The sequence below is a fragment of the Elgaria multicarinata genome, chromosome 8, assembly GCF_023053635.1.
Source record: "Elgaria multicarinata webbii isolate HBS135686 ecotype San Diego chromosome 8, rElgMul1.1.pri, whole genome shotgun sequence".
NCBI classification, from domain to species: Eukaryota; Metazoa; Chordata; class Lepidosauria; order Squamata; family Anguidae; genus Elgaria; species Elgaria multicarinata.
Window position 1 is genome coordinate 71,670,139 of NC_086178.1, and position 21,850 is coordinate 71,691,988.

At 42.3% G+C, this 21,850-nt stretch overlaps 1 protein-coding gene across 4 annotated transcripts in view; it reads right to left on the bottom strand.

The window, feature by feature from the left end:
* The window catches only part of ATE1 (arginyltransferase 1), an 86,995-nt gene extending 69,087 nt beyond the window's left edge, over window positions 1-17,908 (bottom strand). For 2 of the 4 annotated variants that reach the window (XM_063132757.1, XM_063132760.1), the window contains exons 1-7: window positions 17,704-17,908; window positions 16,100-16,163; window positions 13,956-14,018; window positions 12,870-12,973; window positions 11,001-11,258; window positions 9,348-9,571; window positions 4,715-4,843 (exon numbers count right to left, since the gene is read on the bottom strand). In XM_063132757.1, the coding sequence (XP_062988827.1) occupies window positions 4,715-4,843; window positions 9,348-9,571; window positions 11,001-11,258; window positions 12,870-12,973; window positions 13,956-14,018; window positions 16,100-16,163; window positions 17,704-17,809 (948 nt within the window). In that variant the 5' untranslated portion in view covers window positions 17,810-17,908. Of the gene's footprint in view, window positions 1-4,714; window positions 4,844-6,741; window positions 6,871-9,347; window positions 9,572-11,000; window positions 11,259-12,869; window positions 12,974-13,955; window positions 14,019-16,099; window positions 16,164-17,703 lie in introns of all 4 variants that reach the window. The other 2 variants (XM_063132759.1, XM_063132758.1) reach the window with 2 other exon arrangements.
* Between the last annotated feature and the right edge of the window lie 3,942 nt (window positions 17,909-21,850).

The following is a 21,850-nucleotide window of genomic DNA, read 5'->3' on the forward strand; positions in this document are numbered from 1 at the left end:
GTATTCCTGACCATGCTGCCTGAGGCTATCCTGAAGCAACAAAGTGACTTTAGATCTGTAAAGAGTGCTAAGAAAAAACATACTGCACATTTTTTATTTCCCCCCTCAAAATTTCCAGTCCCGTCCTACCCCAAACCTCCTCCCTCTCCCTCACCAGGAAAAAAAACCCACTTTGTTTCCATGGCTTCAATGTTTCTGAAAATTTTACATCTCTAAGGAACATGATCCAGAGATGCAATTTATGAGCTATTAACTTTAGGATTTACATTATGTGTGTTTTTTACTCCTAGGTTGTGGTGCAACCTTAGTGGTCTACAGAAACACCAGTGACGTGTGGGTCTGTTTGTACTGATGTAGCGATTCTCTATAGAGCATTAGATCCTTCCTGCTGCACACCTGCCTTCAGAGAAACATTTGTGAGGAACAGCATCCCCCTCATTACGTTCACTATTTTAAATCTCATTCAAGCTCGATCAATAAATTTAAAGAACTGCAAAAGCATCAAACACCACGTAGTTGCACTGATGGGCCTGCATACAGTGTGTGGTAATCCGGCAGAGGAAATTCCATTCCATTAAGGTACTACAGCAAGGACTAACAGCCTATTTAACTGTCAGGAACTCTGTATCATTGTCAGAATAGTTTTTCTTAGGGGACTGGGTAATATAAAATTCCATGTTCATACCCGCTCAGATTTCAAACTCTAGTTCTAAGATCAATGAATGGGAAGGTTGAAAAGACCAAAATCTGATGAATATAAGAAGTGGTTTAAAACAGGTGTGCATTGTGTAAGAAAACAGGGAAGATAATTTGGATACGAGACAGAAGGGCTGTTCCAAGGTCTAATAAACAAAATGCAAATGTGATCTGGCTTTTTACACATATTTTGTACGTGTTCATATGACTTGCTAAGGTGGGAGAAACCCATCCAAGCATTTCCAAGACATCTGTTGACCCCCACATTCAAGTGCTTACTGGTTTTATGCAGGGCATGTTCTCTCAATTCTCTCAGATAATTACATTTAGATACTTCAAGCAGATTGGTCCAGATGTCTTGAATTCGGGGGTCACAGAACATTCAGCACCCCCGTGTTTCCATCCCAATAGTCCCACACTTAGGACGCTTCTTCCCACTTGCTAGAAATCTCTTAAAAATCCATTTCTTTTCAGATTGCTTCAGCTGATATTGCATAGTGTGCTGCTGTCATATTTATTTATTTATTTATTTATCATACTTATACCCCGCTCCTCAGCCAAAAAAGGCTCTCGGAGCGGCTTACACTTAGCAAAAAAGACAGTCCCTGCCCTCAGGCTTACAATCTAATAAAGACATGACACACAAGGAAAAGGAGTCAAGGAGGGAGGGAGGGAGGAGAGAGAAAGAAAGAGAGAGAGAGAGAGTCCAGCAGGAGCAGGCCCCGATGTTACTTCTGCCTGCTCCTGTCCCCTCGGTCTTTCTTCTTCCCCACAGGGCCAAGATGGCAGTTTGCCCTGGGGGGGGGGAAGAGTCCAGCAGGAGCAGGCCCCGATGTTACTTCTGCCTGCTCCTGTCCCCTCGGTCCTTCTTCTTCCCCACAGGGCCAAGATGGCAGTTTGCCCTGTGGGGGGGGGGGAAGAGTCCAGCAGGAGCAGGCCCAGAAGTTACTTCTGCCTGCTCTGTCCCCTCTGTCATACATCTTACTTATCCAAACCTTACATGATAGAAAAGCTAGATTCCACCCCCACCCCCCTTTCGGTAACATAGAGTGGATCCAGACCAAGCTAGTTGCAGTTAAGTCCCACTGAAATCAATGTCAAAGTTAGTCATGGCTAATGTCCCTTGGATTCCAAAAGGACTGAAGTTCAGCTAATGTGTTTTGGATCAACCTATAGGGGTGTAGGAGTTGTCAGGTACTGCTTGCAATCAGGGTGCTGTTTCTCAGTGTTGCCTACCAGCTTTTTATAACCCTTCCCTCCGGTTTTATTTTTTTGTTTACAGAGCAATCCACTGTATGTTTATTCTGAATTAAGTCTCGTTGAGACTTTCTCCCAAGTAAGTGTGTGTAGAACTGCAGCCTTTACATTTGTTTTAATTCTTGGGGACTATGTGCATGCAAACGCAAGGCTGTCATGCATTTAGTTTAATGTATCTCAGTACTTGCCGATGAGTATTAAAATGATTATATGTAGTTGAGGTTTTTTATCTGAAAAGAATAAACATTGCAAGTAAATATCACAACATTATTATTATTTATTAGAGATAACATACTACAGAGCAGTGTAATGTTTTCAACTTTTTTTCCATTTTAGGCAAGAGGGAGAAGTACTGGCTTGGTTCGGAGGACACGTTAGTCAACGGTGGGTTTAGAACTCCGTGGTGGAGTTTTTACACCACCATTGAGAAACGTAGCATCTGGCGGGAAAACTTCACGCAGCAGTGGAGGTTTTTTGGAAAATCTTGATCCCCAATTTTTAATGTGTGTCATCCCACCCCACCCCAGATCTACCCATGCAAGCAAAAAAAATCAAGGCTGCATCCTATGCACATCTTCTTGAAAGTAAGTCCTACCAAACACAGTGAAACTTACTTCTGAGTATACATGCTTAGGATTGTGCTGTAAGGGTCAATAGGTGGAAAACAAGTCATCAATGTACTAAAAATGAAGATTAATCTAAGTATTTATTAACCTAGCTAGACTTCTTATTTAATAAAATAATAATAATAATTACCCATGACTTATATTTTCTATTCTGGCGCTTGGTATTAACAATTATCCCAGATGTTCATATATATGAATCATATAATTCCTAAAGTATTTGAGAGCCAAACATAGAAATGCTTGCACTTATTTAATGGGAACACCACATCTCTATCACCATGATTATTTCAGGACAAATTAGGTTTCTACAAATCCCAGAGAAAAAGGAACCCAAAAGACATACAAATCCATTTTTCGGTATGGGATAAGTATCTTATAAAACACAGTAAACATTGCTCATCAGGTGTTATTTCTTCAATAATCATTATCAAATACTATTTCCTTAATGTACTTGTCATCCCCAGCTCTTCAATGGCAAGTCTCCCAGAATGGCTTACGTAAAAATATTAAAAGAAATCACAAGTACAATTTTTAAAAAGCCCGTAAAACAAGACAATAATCAGTCAAGTTGATATGTGAAGTAACTTTGCTTATCCACCAGACACCATCTAAGATGGACTCATTCAGCAAGTCTCAAATCATGTCTCTGTGTTAGATACTGCCTCACTACTGTAAAGAAACAAAGGAGTGGCAAAAATTAAAGTCAGCTCTGATAAGCCAGGGATAAGGGACTGTAATAAATATATTTTTAGCTGTGGCCACAACTAATTTTATGCTTTAAAAATATTTATACAGAAGTTATGACAACTCGGGCATAGCCTAAAGACAAGTTGTAGCCTCTGTGAAGCTTAACACTGTGCCTTCTGTGACTTATTTTACAAGAAACAGATCTGGCAACTGGGAAAATGCAACAAGTGATTTTGCAGCAGCGGAGTCATTTAGGCTGCTGGAATGACCAAGATCCATAATACTGCTAATTACACATGCTGTAAATCTCAAATCCATCATGAAATTAGTTTCAAATGTCTTGAAGACATCATCATTATTTATTATTATTATCATCATCTTTAAACCTGAGCATACTTTTCTAAATAAATCCTAAGGTCTGGTACTGACGTAACACTGACTGATCTTGACCATAGCTAAGAGATTAAAAGTGTTTGTGAGTCTTTTGTGCTCCAGTCCACAACCTCCTTCTTCTCTTCCACTCAAATCCTTCCCCTCACTTTCAGAAATGGAGCACATGGGCCCAAGAGAGAAGGAGATGCAGGGGGAAAAGCAAACAAGACTGAAGGCTGCACCCAATCTTAACCATGGTTAAATGATTGGGAAACATTACACCTCAACTGACCTGCATCCAGTGTACTCATTCAGAGCAATACACATTGGCAGCTGAACAAGCGGTTTAGGAGAGCAGAAGCAAGATGGTTCCAACTGACTTAGTCCACAGGTAATGGAGTTTGTGATAAGAATATTGCTAGCCAATATAAAGCATATCCAAACCCTAAAGCATTTTCTCCACCATTCACACAAACTTCTAGTGTCAATTTCTGCTTGATTTCCTTTCCCAAGATCAGTATTTTAGATTATTGGGCAAAATCCAAACGGGGCACTTATGCCATTGTCAATTCTCTCACACCCTGTAGATTCCGTTGCGCAACAGGAATTACGCTGATTCCATTGCACAATGGAGATTTAGCACTTTCCAGAGGAAGCCCCAAAATGAGCAGAAACACTCGTTTCTCAATTGGGACAGGTTGAGCTCCCCTATGTGAATTTCACTGAGCTGCCCCATTCCAAAAACCAGTGTTTTGGCTTGTTTCTGGTTGCCCCTGGAACCTTTATTCTTCTAGTGATGGGTACCGCTTGCGGACAAAATTCGATGGGGCCATAAGCACCCCAATGGACTCTGTCCTTATCATTATGTCCCCTTACCAAACACAACTTGTTTGGTAAGGGGACATACCAAACCCGCCTGGGGTATCTGGCTCATTAGCTATCCAGTACAGAAACGTTTCCTCAAAGGTTGTAGTAATAAGAACTGATCTGTTGTGATGATTAAGAGCCCAAACATTGTACTGCTTTTCATACCACCACCAATAATATGGACAGAAAGTGCATGCAGTGAACTGTACCTGGTCCTCGTTACATTCAAAAGGAGAGTCCTTGTGTATAGCCATCTGATACTTGGCAAATAAAGAGGCAGACTGGGTGAAAGATGATTTGAACTGTGGGTCCTCAAAAGAAACTGGCACTAACCTCACCTTCAGAGCAAGGGAAAACACAGGGATTTTATTTGAATTTGTCCAAATGCTCCTGAAGGTAAGGCTAGCACATGATCTCCTCAAATCCATTTCAAAGCCTCTGCCAAGGAGACACACAAGGAAGCCCAACAACCGCAGAAATGTGCTACGATGGTTCTTCTCTATAGGAACATCAAAATACAGTTTTGTATACTAACTGAAACTGTATTGCTTGGTGCCACACTTCAATTTAGTCACTTCATATTTCATGCCAATTACCTCTTCATGTAAAATATGTAAAGGAATTCCAGGTAAGCCAAGGAGGATTTGACCATCTCATGTTCTAGAAAGATACGCTTGAGTTTTCAGCTTGTATTCTGGGGTTTCTCACTGAGATCGATACTAGAAGATCATCGTCCCTGAAAGGCAACTTGCCCACTACTACCAAATTTCCACTCCAGCATGCAGCTACATGAGAGTGTTGACCGGATTCTAGGATGCACTCTCAGTTCATGCGAAACAATGTCACTGCTCTGTGTGGACGGAGACTGCAGTTAAGGTATACTCATAACTGGCCTGGTGGGAATAGATTTAGATTATCAGATGTTCTCCATTAATCAGAGCTGATAAACTTACTTAAATCTCTTCCAGAGACCTTTCTCCTACTCTGAATAATTATGTGTGACAAATGCCATGACTGATACCCCTTAAAGTAGAGTAGTACAATATGAACATGCTGTAAGTAGAGATGTGGTTTTCACTGGGATATGGGGGTTTTTTTGGTGGGAGGGTGGCGGCTAGGAACCAGGCAGGAGAAACATGCTTCCTGACCTGTGCAGCAACTGAGGTATCAGTCACCATGGCCATGTTTTTAAGCTCTAATAATTCCTGAGCACCTAGATATTTGCACCTCACTGGCTGAGAAACCAACAATTGATCAGAGACTGGGGAAAAGGAAGAGGGACCAGGAGAAGGGGTCAAGGCCATCAAGGAAACCCTGAAGACCAGATTGGTACCCCAGGCTGGTCAGATTCGGCCCGTAGGCCTGATGTTCCCCAAGTCTGATATAGTGGGTATATAGTTCTGTCCAATATACCACATGTCTTGCCTGGCTCAAACTATGTGCATCTTCCAAAAGTTGCATAGTATCCAACAAAGGTGTGTGTGATTGTAAGAAACTTAGGTGAAAGACAACGGGAAGGGGAGTTGGGGAACCCTAGCATGGGACAGAAAAGAAGAACAGGTAAAGATTAAGTCAAAGAACTGAACTGGCTGAAGGCAGTCATCCCCAGCCTGGTGCCTTCCAAATGTTTTGGACTATTACTCCCATAAACTTCAGCCAGTACACCAATGGCCAGAGATTATGGGAACTGTAGTCCAAAACACCTACATTGCATTGGCAAAGGCTGGTTTAAGGGAAAATATTTCAGACAACGTACTGTTCCTCCACTGCCTATAACTTTGTTCTCCCTCCCCATCCCTTTTCAGAGTGCAATTTACTTCATGGAAAGTCCCTGCAGCACAAACGCAACACAGGTAAATGCTCCCACTGTCAAGCATTCTTTATTTGTAGTAATATTTATGAACCAAACAGATCCCAGTAGAAGCGTTCATTGTAGAAGTATCAACACGGATTCCTGAAACTAGCTGTTCAGGAAACATGCAGTGCCCTTCACTTCCTTTCCTATTCCTCATTATGCAACATCGCTAACATATATGCCAAACCCATTATTGCTTCCCTTTTTCCTTGTGTTTAATTATTTGTGGCAGCCATGAGATCTGCAAAACCTGCTTGTATTTCCAAGATGTTCCGTTTGGTTTAGTTCATATCATTTTTGAAGTTTCTTAGGGAATTAAGTATTTTAAAAGGATCAACTTTTGATTGTTTCAGAATAGACTAAAGCAACATGCTGTCTGACCTGACTGGCGGTTGGTTTATCAGGTGGGTCCTTGTGAATAACCATCTGGTAACGTTTATAGACCTGGTAAGACTCCTGAAATGTGGCTTTGAACTGGGAACTTGGTGGAGATGATCGCACCAGCCTCACCTTCCAAAGAATTAAAGATATTAATTATTGCAATAATAGTAATTAGATAACTTAGAACTGTAAAGTTAAAAACTACTTCTGCAGTGATATAGATTAATATTTAAACAATAATTCACCCCTTTAGCTCAAAATTATGCCACCAATGTTACTTTCTGCTCCTATACATTGATTTTTCAAAAACAGAATGTTTAGTCCCAACGTAACTATTCTAAATTTGGTTTCCAGTCACTGAACTGTAAATACTTCAATGCTTTGAAAAAAATCTGTAAAAAAATCAGACATTTAATGAGACGTATTCAAACATACATTTGTGTGTGTGTACAAACACAAAATAGACAGATTGTAGCAGTAACAAAAACATCAACAAAACAAGCCCCCATACAGGGAAATTTGGGTTGTGCAATTTCTCATCCTAAATGTTGGTCCCTTCCTGTGAACTAGATTTTCATATCAATCTTGGCTCTTGGGTGTTTTTTAATATTTATGTGCTATTTTGAGATGAGAGGATAAAAACATTGTCGAAGCTTCTTTAAATCTAACTGCATAGTCTACTTTTCTTAAATTCTATTAGCAAACTAATTTCATGTTTGGGTGTTGTAAATCATATGAGCAATGCAATGCTAAGCATAATTAACTCCAAACTTTAATGGGACTTGTGCCACATTAAGTATGCTTAGAAGTCCAGCCCAGGCCACAATAACCTATTTAGGCTATCAACTGGAAAGCAAATTGAGCACACAGAAATTCATGGTTTTGAATCTGCTGCTGTTAACTTACACCCCCAAAACATTTTTAGTTATGAATAAATGTACCAAATTCAACAGTCAATGTATGTTTCAGTTTCACTGTTGATTTCTCCTGCTAAATCTAATGTATCATGAACAAAGGGGGGGGGGAGATTTACTTTGAACCAGGCTTTGGCTATAGATCACGCATTGCAAGGGATCAAGTGAATATGTTGTCATGACCAGGTGCTACACAAAACAGATTCTGAATCACAAATGTATGGCAACTGGATAGCAATACAGGAAGAGAGTCGGAGGTCATGTTAATGCTAGGTAGCTGAGCCAAATGTGCCCCTGAGTCAAAGACGAGCTAAAACAGAAGCAAGGCTGGGTCCAACACAGAAAGTAGCATATAACACAGTTTCAAAGAGGAATGTGGCATGGGCAAAGTTCCAGGAAGGAGCAACACAAGATCAGAGATAGGAACAGGTCATATGAGTGTCCACGAAGTAGAAAACTGCACTTGGCCAGGATACACTCTCTGATCCACAGATTAAAGAAAATTGTTCTTTGACCATTTAGAGCTTTAGAGCAACTACTAACAAAATTTTACTTGTAATAGCTGCACATAAAAAGTTCATACCAATGAGTGGTATGAACCTCTGCCAGGGGAGGTATGGACAATTCCCAGGGCCATTGCCACAAGATGAACTGATTATGTGTCTGTCCAAGCATTTTACCAAGTATTCCCTGCCCAAGTATCACGAGAGAAGGAAAGCAGAGGGATTCCTGCTCACCTGAATATGCCCTGAAGAGCAACAAATTTAGCAGAAGAACATGGTCAGACTTTCTCACTTCTGAAGAAATAATAAAGAAGGGGGGAGAACTTATAGGGACAAATTTACAGCAGCAAGGACTGTTTCTCTGAAGCCAAAAATTGCTCTTTAGGGAGCTGTCTGCTGCACAAAGAAGCAACCAGGAGGATAAAGATGATTATCTGTTAATTACCATATAAATAAATCTTGGCACACTGTCCAAGATCAAGTGAATATACAAAAAGTTTAAGGAACTTTTAATAAGTGGTAGGCACTTAATAGGTACAATTTTGGTCTATTAAAGAAAAAATATTCTAAAAATATTTGGAATCAACTGAAAGTATGTATATGATTCAAGTCAGAACTCTTGTACTGGACTTCACCAAATTATTAAGACTAATTTGTGAAACAACAATTTCAGCCATATAAAAATACTGTTCATGGCCAATTCAAGATGTTATTTCAAACAAGACCTTAAATTTAGGCCGCAATCCTATGTTTAGACAGAAAAGAAGTCCTACAACTCCCAGAATGCCCAGCCAGCATGGCTAGCTAGAGCATGGTGGGAATTGTAGGTGTTTTTCTGTCAAAACTTGTATTGCGCCCTGAATCGCTCATTAAAGTTTTACCCATCATTATTTTGGTTCTGTAGGTGGTGCATTACGCTGTTCATTCAGATGGAACCACAGCACCCCCTTGTGTTTCTGCAAAGCTATTTTTAAAAAACACAACCCCCCCCCCCAGTCTTATAATAAATTGAAAAACACAGGAAATGCCAATAATGGACATTAAACTCTTTTCTAATACTACCAGTGCCTATCATTTCCCCTATTTTTACACTCAAAGTACAACATTTTTCACATTTGACAAACCAGTTGCCTGGAAAATTAATACAAAGCCTTCATTCATATGATAAACAATTTAAATATCTCAGTACCTCTAACTGGTGCAGAGCTTCAGGAAGTAAAGAGACAAAAATGAAGTCTTCCACTGATTTGGGCTGGTTTGTTTTAGGGTTAGCACTCTGACCAAGTATATTCTGAGCCTCTACTCGAAACGCAGGGTTCTGTGTCTGGTTCTGAAGGCTCCTCTGAAGCTTGTGTTCCTTCCGTATGTCCTTGGCTTTACGGCAAGGAGGTTTACTCAAGTCAGCTCCTTTGCCTAGAACAGCAATGCGGACATACTCAATGGGAAAAGCATGCATTGAACAAACAGTCACACTGATTCCCCTTTATACTTTTAAGATGACTGACTACAAGGAAGGGCAAGGCTATCATTAAGGACAAGGGCAAGAAGTTCAGGTAGTCTAGCTACATTTGACTACTGTGCTTGCACTTCCCACTTGCAATGTTAAGCAGCACAAATGCCTTCTTACTTGTGCATGACAATACAAGATTGTCCTTGAAAGTTATTCTAACCAATCTAGTTGGGCAGGAGACATGGGCTAGAAAATTATGATGGCTTGGATCCTAAGATGAGTTAGCTTAAGGGTGTTAATGGAAGGAAAGTTTCCTCCTCCTCCTCCCCTCTGCAAGCCTCTGTGATCACCCCAACAGCCTTTCAGGAAGCCCTCCTGAACAATGGGGCAGGAAATTATCTCTGCATAAACGTCTTTAAGTTAACTTGGCTTAGGATTCAAGCCTCTCATTCTTTCTCGAAAAACAACTCCAACACACCACTAGATCTAAGAATAAAACGACATATATTACTAGGGAGAAAAGTTGATCAGGAACTGGAAGGAACAGTAGAATAACCAAGTTACAGAAGAACAAGAATACCTAATCTTAGCTGGAAACGCATCTATTAAATAGGAACATTGTAAGAGTGTGGTTACTCAGGTACCTAGAAGTTATAATACCAAAACTTATAACATGGCTGCCACATAATTTGAAAGACACAATTATAACTGAAAGTTTCCAGTTCTCCCTGCCTTTCCATTGGATATGGCTGACCAAACGCCAATATGGATACATATCCAATCTCTTTTCTGTTTCACTTAAAAGTTATTGAAGCCCTAAGTGATCCCTTACAGTCTTTAAGTTGCCACAAGATTGTTTTGCTGCAACAGACTAAAACTACTATTCCTCAGGAAGTTAATACAAGCCTTCCTATAAAAGTTGGTCCTTCCAAACATTGTAGCAAACAAGGCCTTTGATTTAGCAGAGAAATACTGCTGGAAGAGGGGGAAGCATGGCAACTTTAAGAATAGTTTGAATGTGGGTTGTCACTGAGCTGTAGGTTGTTGTTGAACTATGAGTTGTTGTGTTGTGAGAACCCAGTCACACTAACAAGCCATGGTTTGATAACCAGAACCACAGTTCACAACCCAACAAACCGTGAGTTTTCTTTGTGAGTTGTTTGCGTGTTAAGACTGACAACTTAACACACAGCCAGTGTGTTAAGACTGGCGCAAAATATTAGTGTAAATGCAGTCTCAGTCCATTTGTTAACAAGCCCCTTGGATTGTTGATGGCTGAAAAATTCACAGACTTCTATTTACCAACCATTAGAGAGAGAAATTACAGAAGACAAAAGTATAAAAAGAGATGCAAAGCTAGCTTGCCATTTTCTTATATCAAAAAGGAAATACCTGGTTTGGGACTTGCATGATTTACTTTAGCTGACTGCAATGGCTTGCTGGAGTTGGCACTAGCTTTATCACTGCATGATTCAATATGTTCATAGTCTACTTCCGTCATACTTTTTTCTCCTTTTATTTCTTCATCTTCAGTCTCTACCTTCTCTGTATGATTGAGTGGTTCTAGTTCAGACTGGCTGGTGTCTGGTTCACTTTTGAACAAAAGACTGCAGCCATCAGCATCTTTGGTGTGGGAATCCATGGGCTCTACTGGAAATAATAATAATGAGAATGAACTGTCAACACAGGAAAAAGCAAAGTTAAAACATCTTGGTGCAGGGCAACTCTTACATCAACAAGAATCAAAACCATTTTGCAACTACAGCTACAAATACACATAAGCACTTGCATAACAGTTGAGCATTTAAATTTGAAAACGTGATTGGTAAAATCAGCTAATCAGCATGTTATTTTAATATGACTCTAAAACAGTTAAGATGATCTATCAACTACAGTAAATTAGTCATGATCATCCTGAAAGACCTTACCTTATCCAGAGGTTCCCAAATCCCAACCCCCCAAAAAAGAAAAAAGGGGGGAAATATTTCTAAGAAAACATATGAACATAGGTCTGCTGATGAAGTTCCTTAATTTGTAGGCTTCTATTCAGGCAACAGGACAAAACATTGGGTTCAATCAGATATAGCCACACATAATTTGTAGTACATACAGTAATTTGATAGTGGACATTCAGATCTAAGGAAAGATCTGAATTTGTGCAGACAACAGAAACTGATAGCTAACAGACCTGATAGCTAACAGCTAACTATCCCACAATGATTTGTGTGCACCTGTCCCTTGGCTATGCTGAAGTGAGAGTCTGAGTATCTGACTCAGCTGCTCCATATATAGCCAACTCCTTTAATCAAGGCAATTGCCTGCATTAATGAGTATGTATTGTAACTTTCATATGTAACTTTCATGAGTACTTTAAAGAGCAACATGTAATGGCCAAAATAGCCAGCATTAAGGGAAAATTTAATGCCTGCAGAATTCCACATACTTAAATGCTATGTGCCTTGTTCATATAACAGAATGGCTGAATGCATATCAGCTGAGAAATGTAAGACCAGCAGCATCAAGTGTTAAAAAGGCAGACTGATTTTAAATTGAGGTGGGATTCAAGTATAACTGATTTTAGATTCACATCAGAGAAATGAAGTGATTACTTCGCTCTAAAATCTTCTGGTTATGGATCTGATACAAGTAAATGTAGGAGATTTTTATCCTTTCAATGCCTCCTCTTTAGGTTTTTTTAGTTTGATTTTGCGAAGTCCACGGATACATCTTAAATTTACAAAGAAAGTAGGCATACTCAGGATCTCTGAACAGTTGATGCAAAACTAATCCCTGTTAAAAGGTCTTGAGCGTGAACTCATGCTTGATGTAAAAAAATGCCTTGCTGCACCAGACAAAGGTCCGTCCAGTCCAGCTTTCTTTGCAAGAAACTCAATAATCAGCAGGTTCTAGATGAGACACCATTGGACCGCATCCTTCTATCTGTATCTTTGCTTCACATAATGAAATACCTACACCATAAGTACAAAGAAGCAAGCAGGTTCATACTCCAGATATAAAAAGGCAGCACAGCATCTATGGAGCAAAGAAACCTACTTCCCACAAAGCAGAACAGGATTTCTTATAGGTTATAATTTTACCACACCAATGTAAACTGTACTATGAACTAAAACTCATAATTCATTAAGAAAGATAGCTAAGTCTCTGAATCATTTACACACTATTGACTCATTGATTTCTATCTGAAAAATAATGTTTAATTGTAGAACACAACAGCAGCTAATTTTAAAGTCCACTTGTTACCTTCGCTATCTATTTTAGAAAGTTCCCCTTTTGTTAAGAATTTCAGCATCTTCTTTAGAACCTTCTTATGAGATTTGGAAGGCTGGAAAAGTAACGCCTGGCATCTAAGAAAAGAAACAAGAATACAGTCAAGGTATCACCCAATTAATAAGATTTAAAGCTTCATAGAAGAAGCCCCCAAACAAGCAGAAATGCTTTTCTGGATCAGGACAGGTTTGCAGAGCTCTTTCATGTGTGCTCTGCTAGTCTACCCAGTTCCAGAAATGAGCGTTCGTTTCCGCTCCTTTTCAGTCGCTCCCAGAAAGAAGAATCAAACAGAATAACTTTGGCAGAAGCTTATAGAAATTTGTAGGACTCATGAAAAGAAGATGATTATAAATGAATGAAACAGGATAAATTAATATACCAGCCTGGAACAGAATCAGAAAATAAAAGATGGAAGAATTACGAAACTGACCAAGTTTGAGGAGGGGAAGGGGAAGGGCTGTGAATTAATACTAATATGTTTTTTCTGTTCTTTTTTCTTTGTCTCCTGTTCCTTTTTGTATTTTTTTTAACGTCAATAAAAAAAGTTCAAGTGCTAAATATTCACTTGCGGAACAGAATTAGCAGGGTGTAGCAAAATTGGTGAGGGTGTAGTGCCCCATTAGATATTGCCCAAAGTATTCTTTACAACGTGATGGTATGCAGAGCAGCCTTGCATTTAAGTATTCACCTGGCAGCCAGAGGCAACAAGGAATTGCATGCAGGTGAATGAGCAAGTTGGCAGAGTATGGAGCGAGTGTCCAGTCCCTCCTCTGTGTCCAGCGTAGAAATCCAGTTGACAACAAGAGGATGGAAGCCCCTGTCTGTGTAGTAACTTCTGTGGGCTTATTTACAAGGCTGGCATAGAGAGCTTCAGCTTTCTCATTTTATCCTCACAGTATTCACCAAGGCAGATTAAGCTGAGATACAGTGGCAACGCCAGCTGAAATCCCCCTTTAATATTCATAGTAAACAAATTTCTGAGTCTGTCTACTGCATAAACTAGCATTCAAGAAATGTTCTTAGAGAGAAGATACAGGAACAGTCAACATAAGTTCTTACCTTATTGTATATTGAGGACAACATGTTCGATTCATAGTGGGTTTGTAAACGTATTTCCCACTCCTGTAAGTTAAACAAAACCTGTTAAAATGCATTTTATAGATACTTAGAATATGCTTAAAATGTGTAACCTGAGGAATGTTTTATATGGGGGATTTTTATTTTTATTTTGCTGGGAATCCAAACCAGCCTCAGACCCAACTCTAACTTGCAATGTTAAGAGTAGACTACATCGCAGGGCTCCTTTAAGTTATTATCTCTCAGCACAGCTCCCCAAAACTGTAAGTTGAATAAAACCCTGGATCACTCTGCCATGTTGCTGCAGAGCACTTGCATACTCAGCCTGAAGTATACTGCACTCCCGTCGCCCAGCCACAACCCCTTCCAACCACCAATATACAGATTACAAACTGCGTTTACCTTGTATTTTGCAGTGGCAGGAGTGAGGGAGGGAAATTAAATGTTTCACACCAAGTAAGATTGAAGTTTAAAAGAGCAGTAACTCCTCTCTCTGCTACCTTTTGTTTGGGGGATGGACAAACTAGTGCCTAGATACAGCCATGTCAAGAACTTGGATTTCTCCATTTATTTCCAAGGATGGCTCTCACTTTAAAATTGGTTTCTCAAGGTGAATCAGGAATGTCCTACCCGGCAGCAAGACGGGTCACTCTACTTTTTATATGCTCCACTCACTCTGCTATGTAAAGCTCCCAAAGGAGGCTCCATTAGAGGAGTAGCAAGAGATTCCAGGTGGGACTTGCATCCCCTTTGAGGGCTTCTCTCTGAGGACTCAATGACTACTTTTACACACACACATACCCTTGCGTCAAGCACCCACTCCCATCCCTTGTAACCTCTGATGGAAAGAGATGCAGCCACTCCCCAGCAGGCTAACTTTTGTGTCTGTCTTTTCTGACGCTCTCCCAACTGGCCTCTCCTGACAACTGATCAGTGGCATTTTGAAGCTCCCTGCCCTAGCCACACACACACTTCCATGGTAAATTCCCCGCTGTTGGCACTCAGCTTCCCTGTGCCCACTGATTGCCAGAAGTGGATGACCATGCCTGTGAGGCCTAGCTGTGGGAGTGCTACTGGCAGTTCAGGGACAGCAGTTGGGCCCTCAGCAGATACCCCAGGGAGCTCACCCCTAATGGCAGCCCTGACAGACACAAAGGTTATCCAGGTCCCCAAAGCCAGGCTATAAACTTAACTAGAGGCAAGTGCATGGAAGAGTTGAAAGCCCATGCACCTTGTATAATGCAGCCTTCCCCGAACTCTCCAGATGTTTTGGTGCTCTCCAGATGTTTTAAACCACAACTCCCAGAATTCCTGGCCATTGGCCTTGATGGTTGGGGTTGACGGGAGTTGAAGTCCAAAATATCTAGAGGGCACCCAGCTGGGGAAAGCTGTTCTAACACAAAGTCATTGAAATTTTGTGTATTTTCAACAGGATTTTATCAGTTTTCCTAGAGGTGGCAAGCCACAATTTCAACATATATTTGAAGTGTCAGAGCCTTTTAGGGCACAATCCTATGCATGTTGAAACAGGAAGATGTCCTACAAAAGTCCATGACTGGCTGGGGAATGCTGTCTAAATATGCATAGAACTGTGCCATAAGTTGTCTGTTTACCTCAGTTTAGGAGTTGTAATTCAAATGACTATAGCTCAGTGGCAGAACCCAAGTACAAGGACCCAGGTTCAATCTCTGCCTCTGCCATTTCTAGTTAAAGTCAGTCCTACATAGCGAAGCTATCCGAAACACCTTAAAGAGCAACTCCTAGTCAAAAGAGGCATGAAGAAATGATGTTAAACCATACAAGGCAGCTTCTTATATCCTAGGGATATAAATCTGACTGCAGCCTCTCTGCTACCACACCCATTATCACAATTGTTGATCATCAGTATTTTTAAAAAAGAACAGGGATGAGGACTAAGAAGCCAAGTCTCAAGGAGCACAAGCTAGAAGCCCTCTGCTAGCATTACTGGAGATATTTTCTCTTTCAGTTTCTTCATAGTCCCATCAGAAGTTTATCAACACATTTTAAAAATTACAATACAAATTTACAGCTAAATCACTTTCATAACATACTCTTAATATGAATGAATGCAGCCACACCAACAGTGCTCAAAAGACATATTTTACCTTCGCCATCCTCTGTCTATAAGATCTTGATAATCTTGAACAGTCAGTGAATGAGCCCACATGCCTGGAACAAATATTCATATAAGATACTGAAAAAGCTTTTCCTCAAATAACGGGAACAGAAGCAGCCTCTATGGTAAGCTACTATCCGCATAATAAGTTCACCTACATTCTTTGCAACTCACACACTTTAGAAAATGCTATTGAACACCTTAATACTTAAGTTAAATCTTTTTGTGATCAATGTTAAAATCAGGTTCAGGTTTTGCTACCTTCACTCAAAGCTTCCCCAACACCCCATATTGATTATCTGCCCCTCAGTCCCACCCACCAGTCCTATTCGCCTTGCCACACTGCCTCATCAGTTACAAGGCAATGGTTGAGCTGAATCTTCCCAGCAATGTCCCATTCATCCCTCTCTATTCTTTCTATAGGCATTTAGAAACTCCTTCAAACCCAGCTCTCTATTTTATTTATTCACAATTTACTCTATTCCTTTTTCTCTTACTCCACAACTCCCATCCTTCTGCCCAACAAGTCCCATTTTCTTTCCTCCAAGTTTCTGAGCTTCCATCTCTACTATCTGTCTCCCAATCCCTCTTGCCCACACCTATGCTGCTACTCTTTAACTTGTGGCCCACAGCTCCCAGCATCCCTTACCATTGGCTACATTGGGCATGGCTGATGGGAGCTGTAAGCCAAAACAAGTTGCCCAGCCATGCTTAGCCCATGTTATCTCTATATCTGCCTCCATCCATGCTGTTTAGTTCCTGCCCCATAGGACTAATGGAAATATAAATTGGGGAGGGAGGAGAAAAGTGGCTACCAGCTATTCTGATGAAGTGGCCTCTAGTCCATGAATGCTTACACCCTAATTCAGTTGGAAACCCCCCCCTCCCCAGGGCTAACATCTTCACCTTGTGGGGAAGAAGGAGCTGTTGGTTTGCCCCTCCACTGGGAGATGAGAGGACGGAGCAGAGCCTTCCCACCAGCCTAAACAGTCTCCTTTATTTCTTTTTATTTTCTCCCTCTTCCCTCCCCATCCACTTTTCCTTGTGTGTCATGTCGTTTTTTAGAGCGTAAGCCTGAGGACAGGGTCTGTCTTCTTTATTGATACATTGTAAGCCGCTCTGAGAGCCTTTTGGTTGAGGTGCAAGATAAAAATACTCTAAATAAATAAATAAATAATACATGCTAGATTACTGTAAACACGTTTCTTATTTTAAATCCACGCTATGCTGAACCAAACTGCAGAGCTGAACATGTGGGTCAGACAGCACCTACCTTCAGTGATAGTTCCTTAGCTATTGTTTTTAGAAAGTTAGATAGGGACTGACTTGAGGGGGTGACAGGAGGTGGGGGTTGTGGATTCCTCCCACTACCTTTACCCCCTAATTTTGGCACTGTTGCAGACCTGTGCGTGGTTAAAAAGGGCAAATCCACGCCGCTTTTCTAACGGATGAGCTAAAATGTCTGGCTTCCTCCTTTTCAACGCTTTCCGACCCCTCTTGCTTCTCTTTTGCGCCTCATTCACCTCATTGATAGGGAACCCCACCCCTTTCCCAAAACTCCGCCAACGCCCCCCATCCCATCCCGACCCGCACCGTGAGAGAGGTTGCCGGTATCGTTCTTGCAATAGCCGCAACGGTAGCCTCCATCACCCCCACAGTATTCCACGATACTCGGCGAACTTCCTCCCATCGCTGCCATCTTGGCCGGCCGGCTGGCCTTAAATAACCCCACGCCCGAGGACCTTCCGCAAACCCCCAGTTTCGGGGCACCCGGAAGCAGAGGGGCGAGCCGCCGCCATCTTAGGAAAGGGCAAAAGACTGGGTGGAGCAACCGAAGGGCTACAGTCTCGAAAGGTTTTCAGCACGTCTTCCGGACGCAGATTGCAGAGCTTCCCATCCTCCATGTGCGGGGCAAAAATCAGTAGGAAGCAATGTATGCACCTGACGGGGAAGGCGGCAGCAGGGCTTTTTTTTCGAAAAACTTGTATCGAATTAAACTGTAAATTTTTTTGACTTATTTCCTATCGTGCCTTCTTCTCACCAACCACTCATCTAGGTTGTCCTTTTTAAAAAACAACAACCCGGAATTCTATCCCAACAAGCAACGAGGGCCCAGGATCGTCCACCACTGACCGAACTTGCAAGATTGTTTCACAACAGGACAACAAAAGGGCACCACCTCTCATGAGGTTTTTCTTTGAATCCTGTCCTTGAAGTGGAAAATCCTAATGCTACCTGCTATTCGAGGCATCCGCCACAAGCTTCTTTTTATTAACAACAGACACGCTCCGTGCCTCGATTGAGATCGAAAGCAGGCGGGGCAAGTGAGGCGGAGCTAGGCAAAACAGACGGGCAATGTGTGCCGCTTTCGCCATCTTCCTTTTGGGCTGTATTAGATAACCAAGAGGCGAAGAAGCCCCCGAACAGGTGGGCTAGCGGCCGAGAAGGATGCGACGCGATGGAGGTTTTTGTTTTGCGCGCCAGCCTTTCCCCCAGCGAGGGGGAGGCAGGGAGGGACCTGGAGAGAGGCTGCTGCTGCTGCCAAGAAGGGCCGCGTCATTCCACCGCCCGTCTCGTCCTCCGCACTTACCGCTGGATACTTTCCCCCGGGAACAGCCGCAGTAGCCGCACCGGTAACACGCCCTCGTCCCTTCGTATTGCACTACGGAGTTCATGATGGCCCGGCCCGTCTCCTCTTCGTCGCTTTCTCTCCCCGCTTCTCGGGAGCCGCTTGAGCTACAATGACGCCTCGACACGAGAAGCGCCGCCAGCTGCACTGGCCACTCGACCTGCACACAAGCCCTCCACCACCTACAAATAACGGTCGTTGCCCTCTTGTGTCGTGTGTGTCACTTTTTCCTGCTCTGGAGGCAGCCTCGCAAAGTGGCTGCTAGACGTTCACTTCCAGGCACGTGTCTCGGTGTAGCAAATCGTTTTGCCGTGCAACGGCTCGGGGTGTCTTAATGTCGGCTACAGCTGCTTTACCATCGCGACGACGGATTATTACAGTAATCCTTCTCATAGTCTGGATAGGGAATTCCTACATTTCCAATGGAAGGCTTAGTAGTGGTAATAATAAAATAATAGTGTGGTGTAGTGGCTAGAGTGATGGACTGGGAGTTGGGAGATCTGGGTTCTAGTCTCTACTTGACCATGAAGTTCACTGGGTGACTTCGGACAGTCAAGACTTTTAGCCCAACCTACCTCACAGGGGTGTTGTTGGGAGGATAAAATGGAGAGGATTATGTATATACCACCTTGAGTTCCTTGAGGGAAAAAATGGTAGGATGTAAATTAAACAAAGGTATTCATTTTCCCAAGTGGAAGTGAGAGCTAGCTGACTCTAGAACACAACAGAGAAAACCCATGATTTTAGCCAGCAGGGGCTCTAAAAGGAGGTACTTCTTGACACAATGCATAGTTAAACTATGAAATTTGCTACCCAAGACAAAGTGGTGGCTACCAATTTGAATGGCTTTAAAAGGGAGATAAATTCCTGGAGAAGGCTAACCGTGGCTACTAGTCCTGATGGCTATATGCCACCTCCAGTATCAGAGAGAGAAGGTCTATGTACATCAGTTGCCGGGGGGGGGGGGGGGGAATGGTCAGAAGGGTGCTGTTGCACTCATGTCCTGCTTGTGGGTTTCTCAGGGGCAGCTGGTTGGCTGTTGTGTGAACAGAATGCTGGACTAGATGGACCCTAGGTCTTATCTAGCATGGCTCTTATGTTCTGTATTTGGGGTGAATGAGGCAATGACCCTCTGCCTCTTCCTCATCCACTTGTGGCAGAGAACTCCCACCATAACCAGGTGCATTTGCTCCAATGCACGGGATGCAGATGCTGATTGTCATGCATAATCTTCTACTGCCCTCCTCTGACAATCTCAGTAGAATAATATGTATCTGCTCTGTCATCTGCTCCACCAGCCCCAATGGGCACCAACCATCACTGATTAGCATAGCTCTGATTATACAGCCACATGTCCCCCGCAAACAAGAGGGAGTTCATGTTTGCTCTTTGAGTGAAAAAGAATGCTTCCAACAGCCCTGCAATGTAGTAGGTCAACACTATTCAACACAGGGAGCTGCCTTATACTGAGTCCAACCATTAGTCCATCTAGCCCAGGATTGTCAACACTGACTGGCAGCAGCTCTCCAGTGTTTCAGGCAGATTTTTTTCCTTACCCTACCTGGAAATGTCGAGGTTCTCTACCATTGAGCTATTTCACTTCTCCTCCTACTCCTTTGAATTCACAGCCAAAAATTCCAGTACAGAACGCCACTCAGGTTGTGGCAAACACCAATCTGCTTAAATTGCCCCCTCCTAGCCAAAATACTGCACTCGATGGCATGCAGGAGCATTGTCTCCATTAACTTGTAAGTCAGTCTTAGAAATGTTCTTCCTTTAAATGTTTAATCAGTTTTTCACACAAAGTAAGAGCAAACTTAGAAAGAGCAAACTCCTGTCTTGTGGCTTCCTTTTTTCTAGGTGGACATGCTGGGACATTACAGCTATAGTATAATCCTGAATTTCTCTTGATTCCTGTCATTAAAATGGCAGGGGAGAGAGTTTAGATTAGAAGTTGAACGCTGTATGTCAGTCTATCCATTTAGGCTGCAATCATAAATATGTGTGTTTTAACATTCCTACAACTCTCAGCAGAGCCAGATAACATTTTCTTACCAGTTTATTTATTTATTTATTTAGAATATTTATATACCGCTCCCCATTGAAAAATTTCGGAGCTGTGTACAAAATAAAATGAAAAGGACAGAACAAAACCGTTAAAACAAAATTTAAAAGAAGCAAAAACAGAGATTCAAGGCTGCATATTAAGGAAAGGCTTCTTGGAATAAAGATGTTTTCAAGAGGCGCCGAAAGGAGTACAAGGTTGGCGCCTGCCTGACCTCCAGAGGCAGGGAATTTCACAAGAGGGGAGCCACCACGCTGAAGGCTCTTCCCCTGCTGGATTCCAATCGGAGGATGGATCTATTTGGAACCACCAGGAGCAGGCCCTCGGATGACCTGTGACCAGGCAGGATGGTAAGGGAGAAGGCGCTCTTTCAGGTATCCTGGTCCCAAGTTGTTTAGGGCTTTGTACACAAGTACAAGAACCTTAAACCTGGCCCGGTAGCAAATAGGCAGCCAGTGCAGTTCCCTCAGCAGAGGAGTTACATGCTGGAAAGGGGCAGCTCCAGACAACAGCCGAGCTGCAGCATTCTGCACTAGCTCCAGCTTCAAGGGAGCTGGAGCTAGTGCATAGAGCGTGTTGCAGTAATCCAATCTTGAGGTTACCAATGCCTGTACCACCATGGCCAAGCTATCCCTGTCCAGGAGAGGCCGTAGTTGGCGAACCAACCAAAGATGGTAGAAGGCACTCTGAGCCGTGGCAGCTACTTGAGCCTCCAATGACAGAAATGGGTCTAAGAGTACCCCCAAACTACGAACCTGTTCTTTCAGAGGCAGTGCAACCCCATCCAGAACAGGCAATGAGCCTGTCTCCCGGACTCGGGAACCACTCACCCACAGGGCTTCCGTCTTGCCAGGATTCAGTCTCAGTTTATTGGCCCTCATCCAGCCCATTACTGAGTCTAGGCACTGGTCCACGACCTGCACAGCCTCACCTGATTCAGTTGTCACAGGGAGATAGAGCTGCGTGTCATCAGCGTATTGATGGCATTTAGCTCCAAATCCCCTAATGACCGCTCCCAACGGCTTCATATAGATGTTAAATAACAT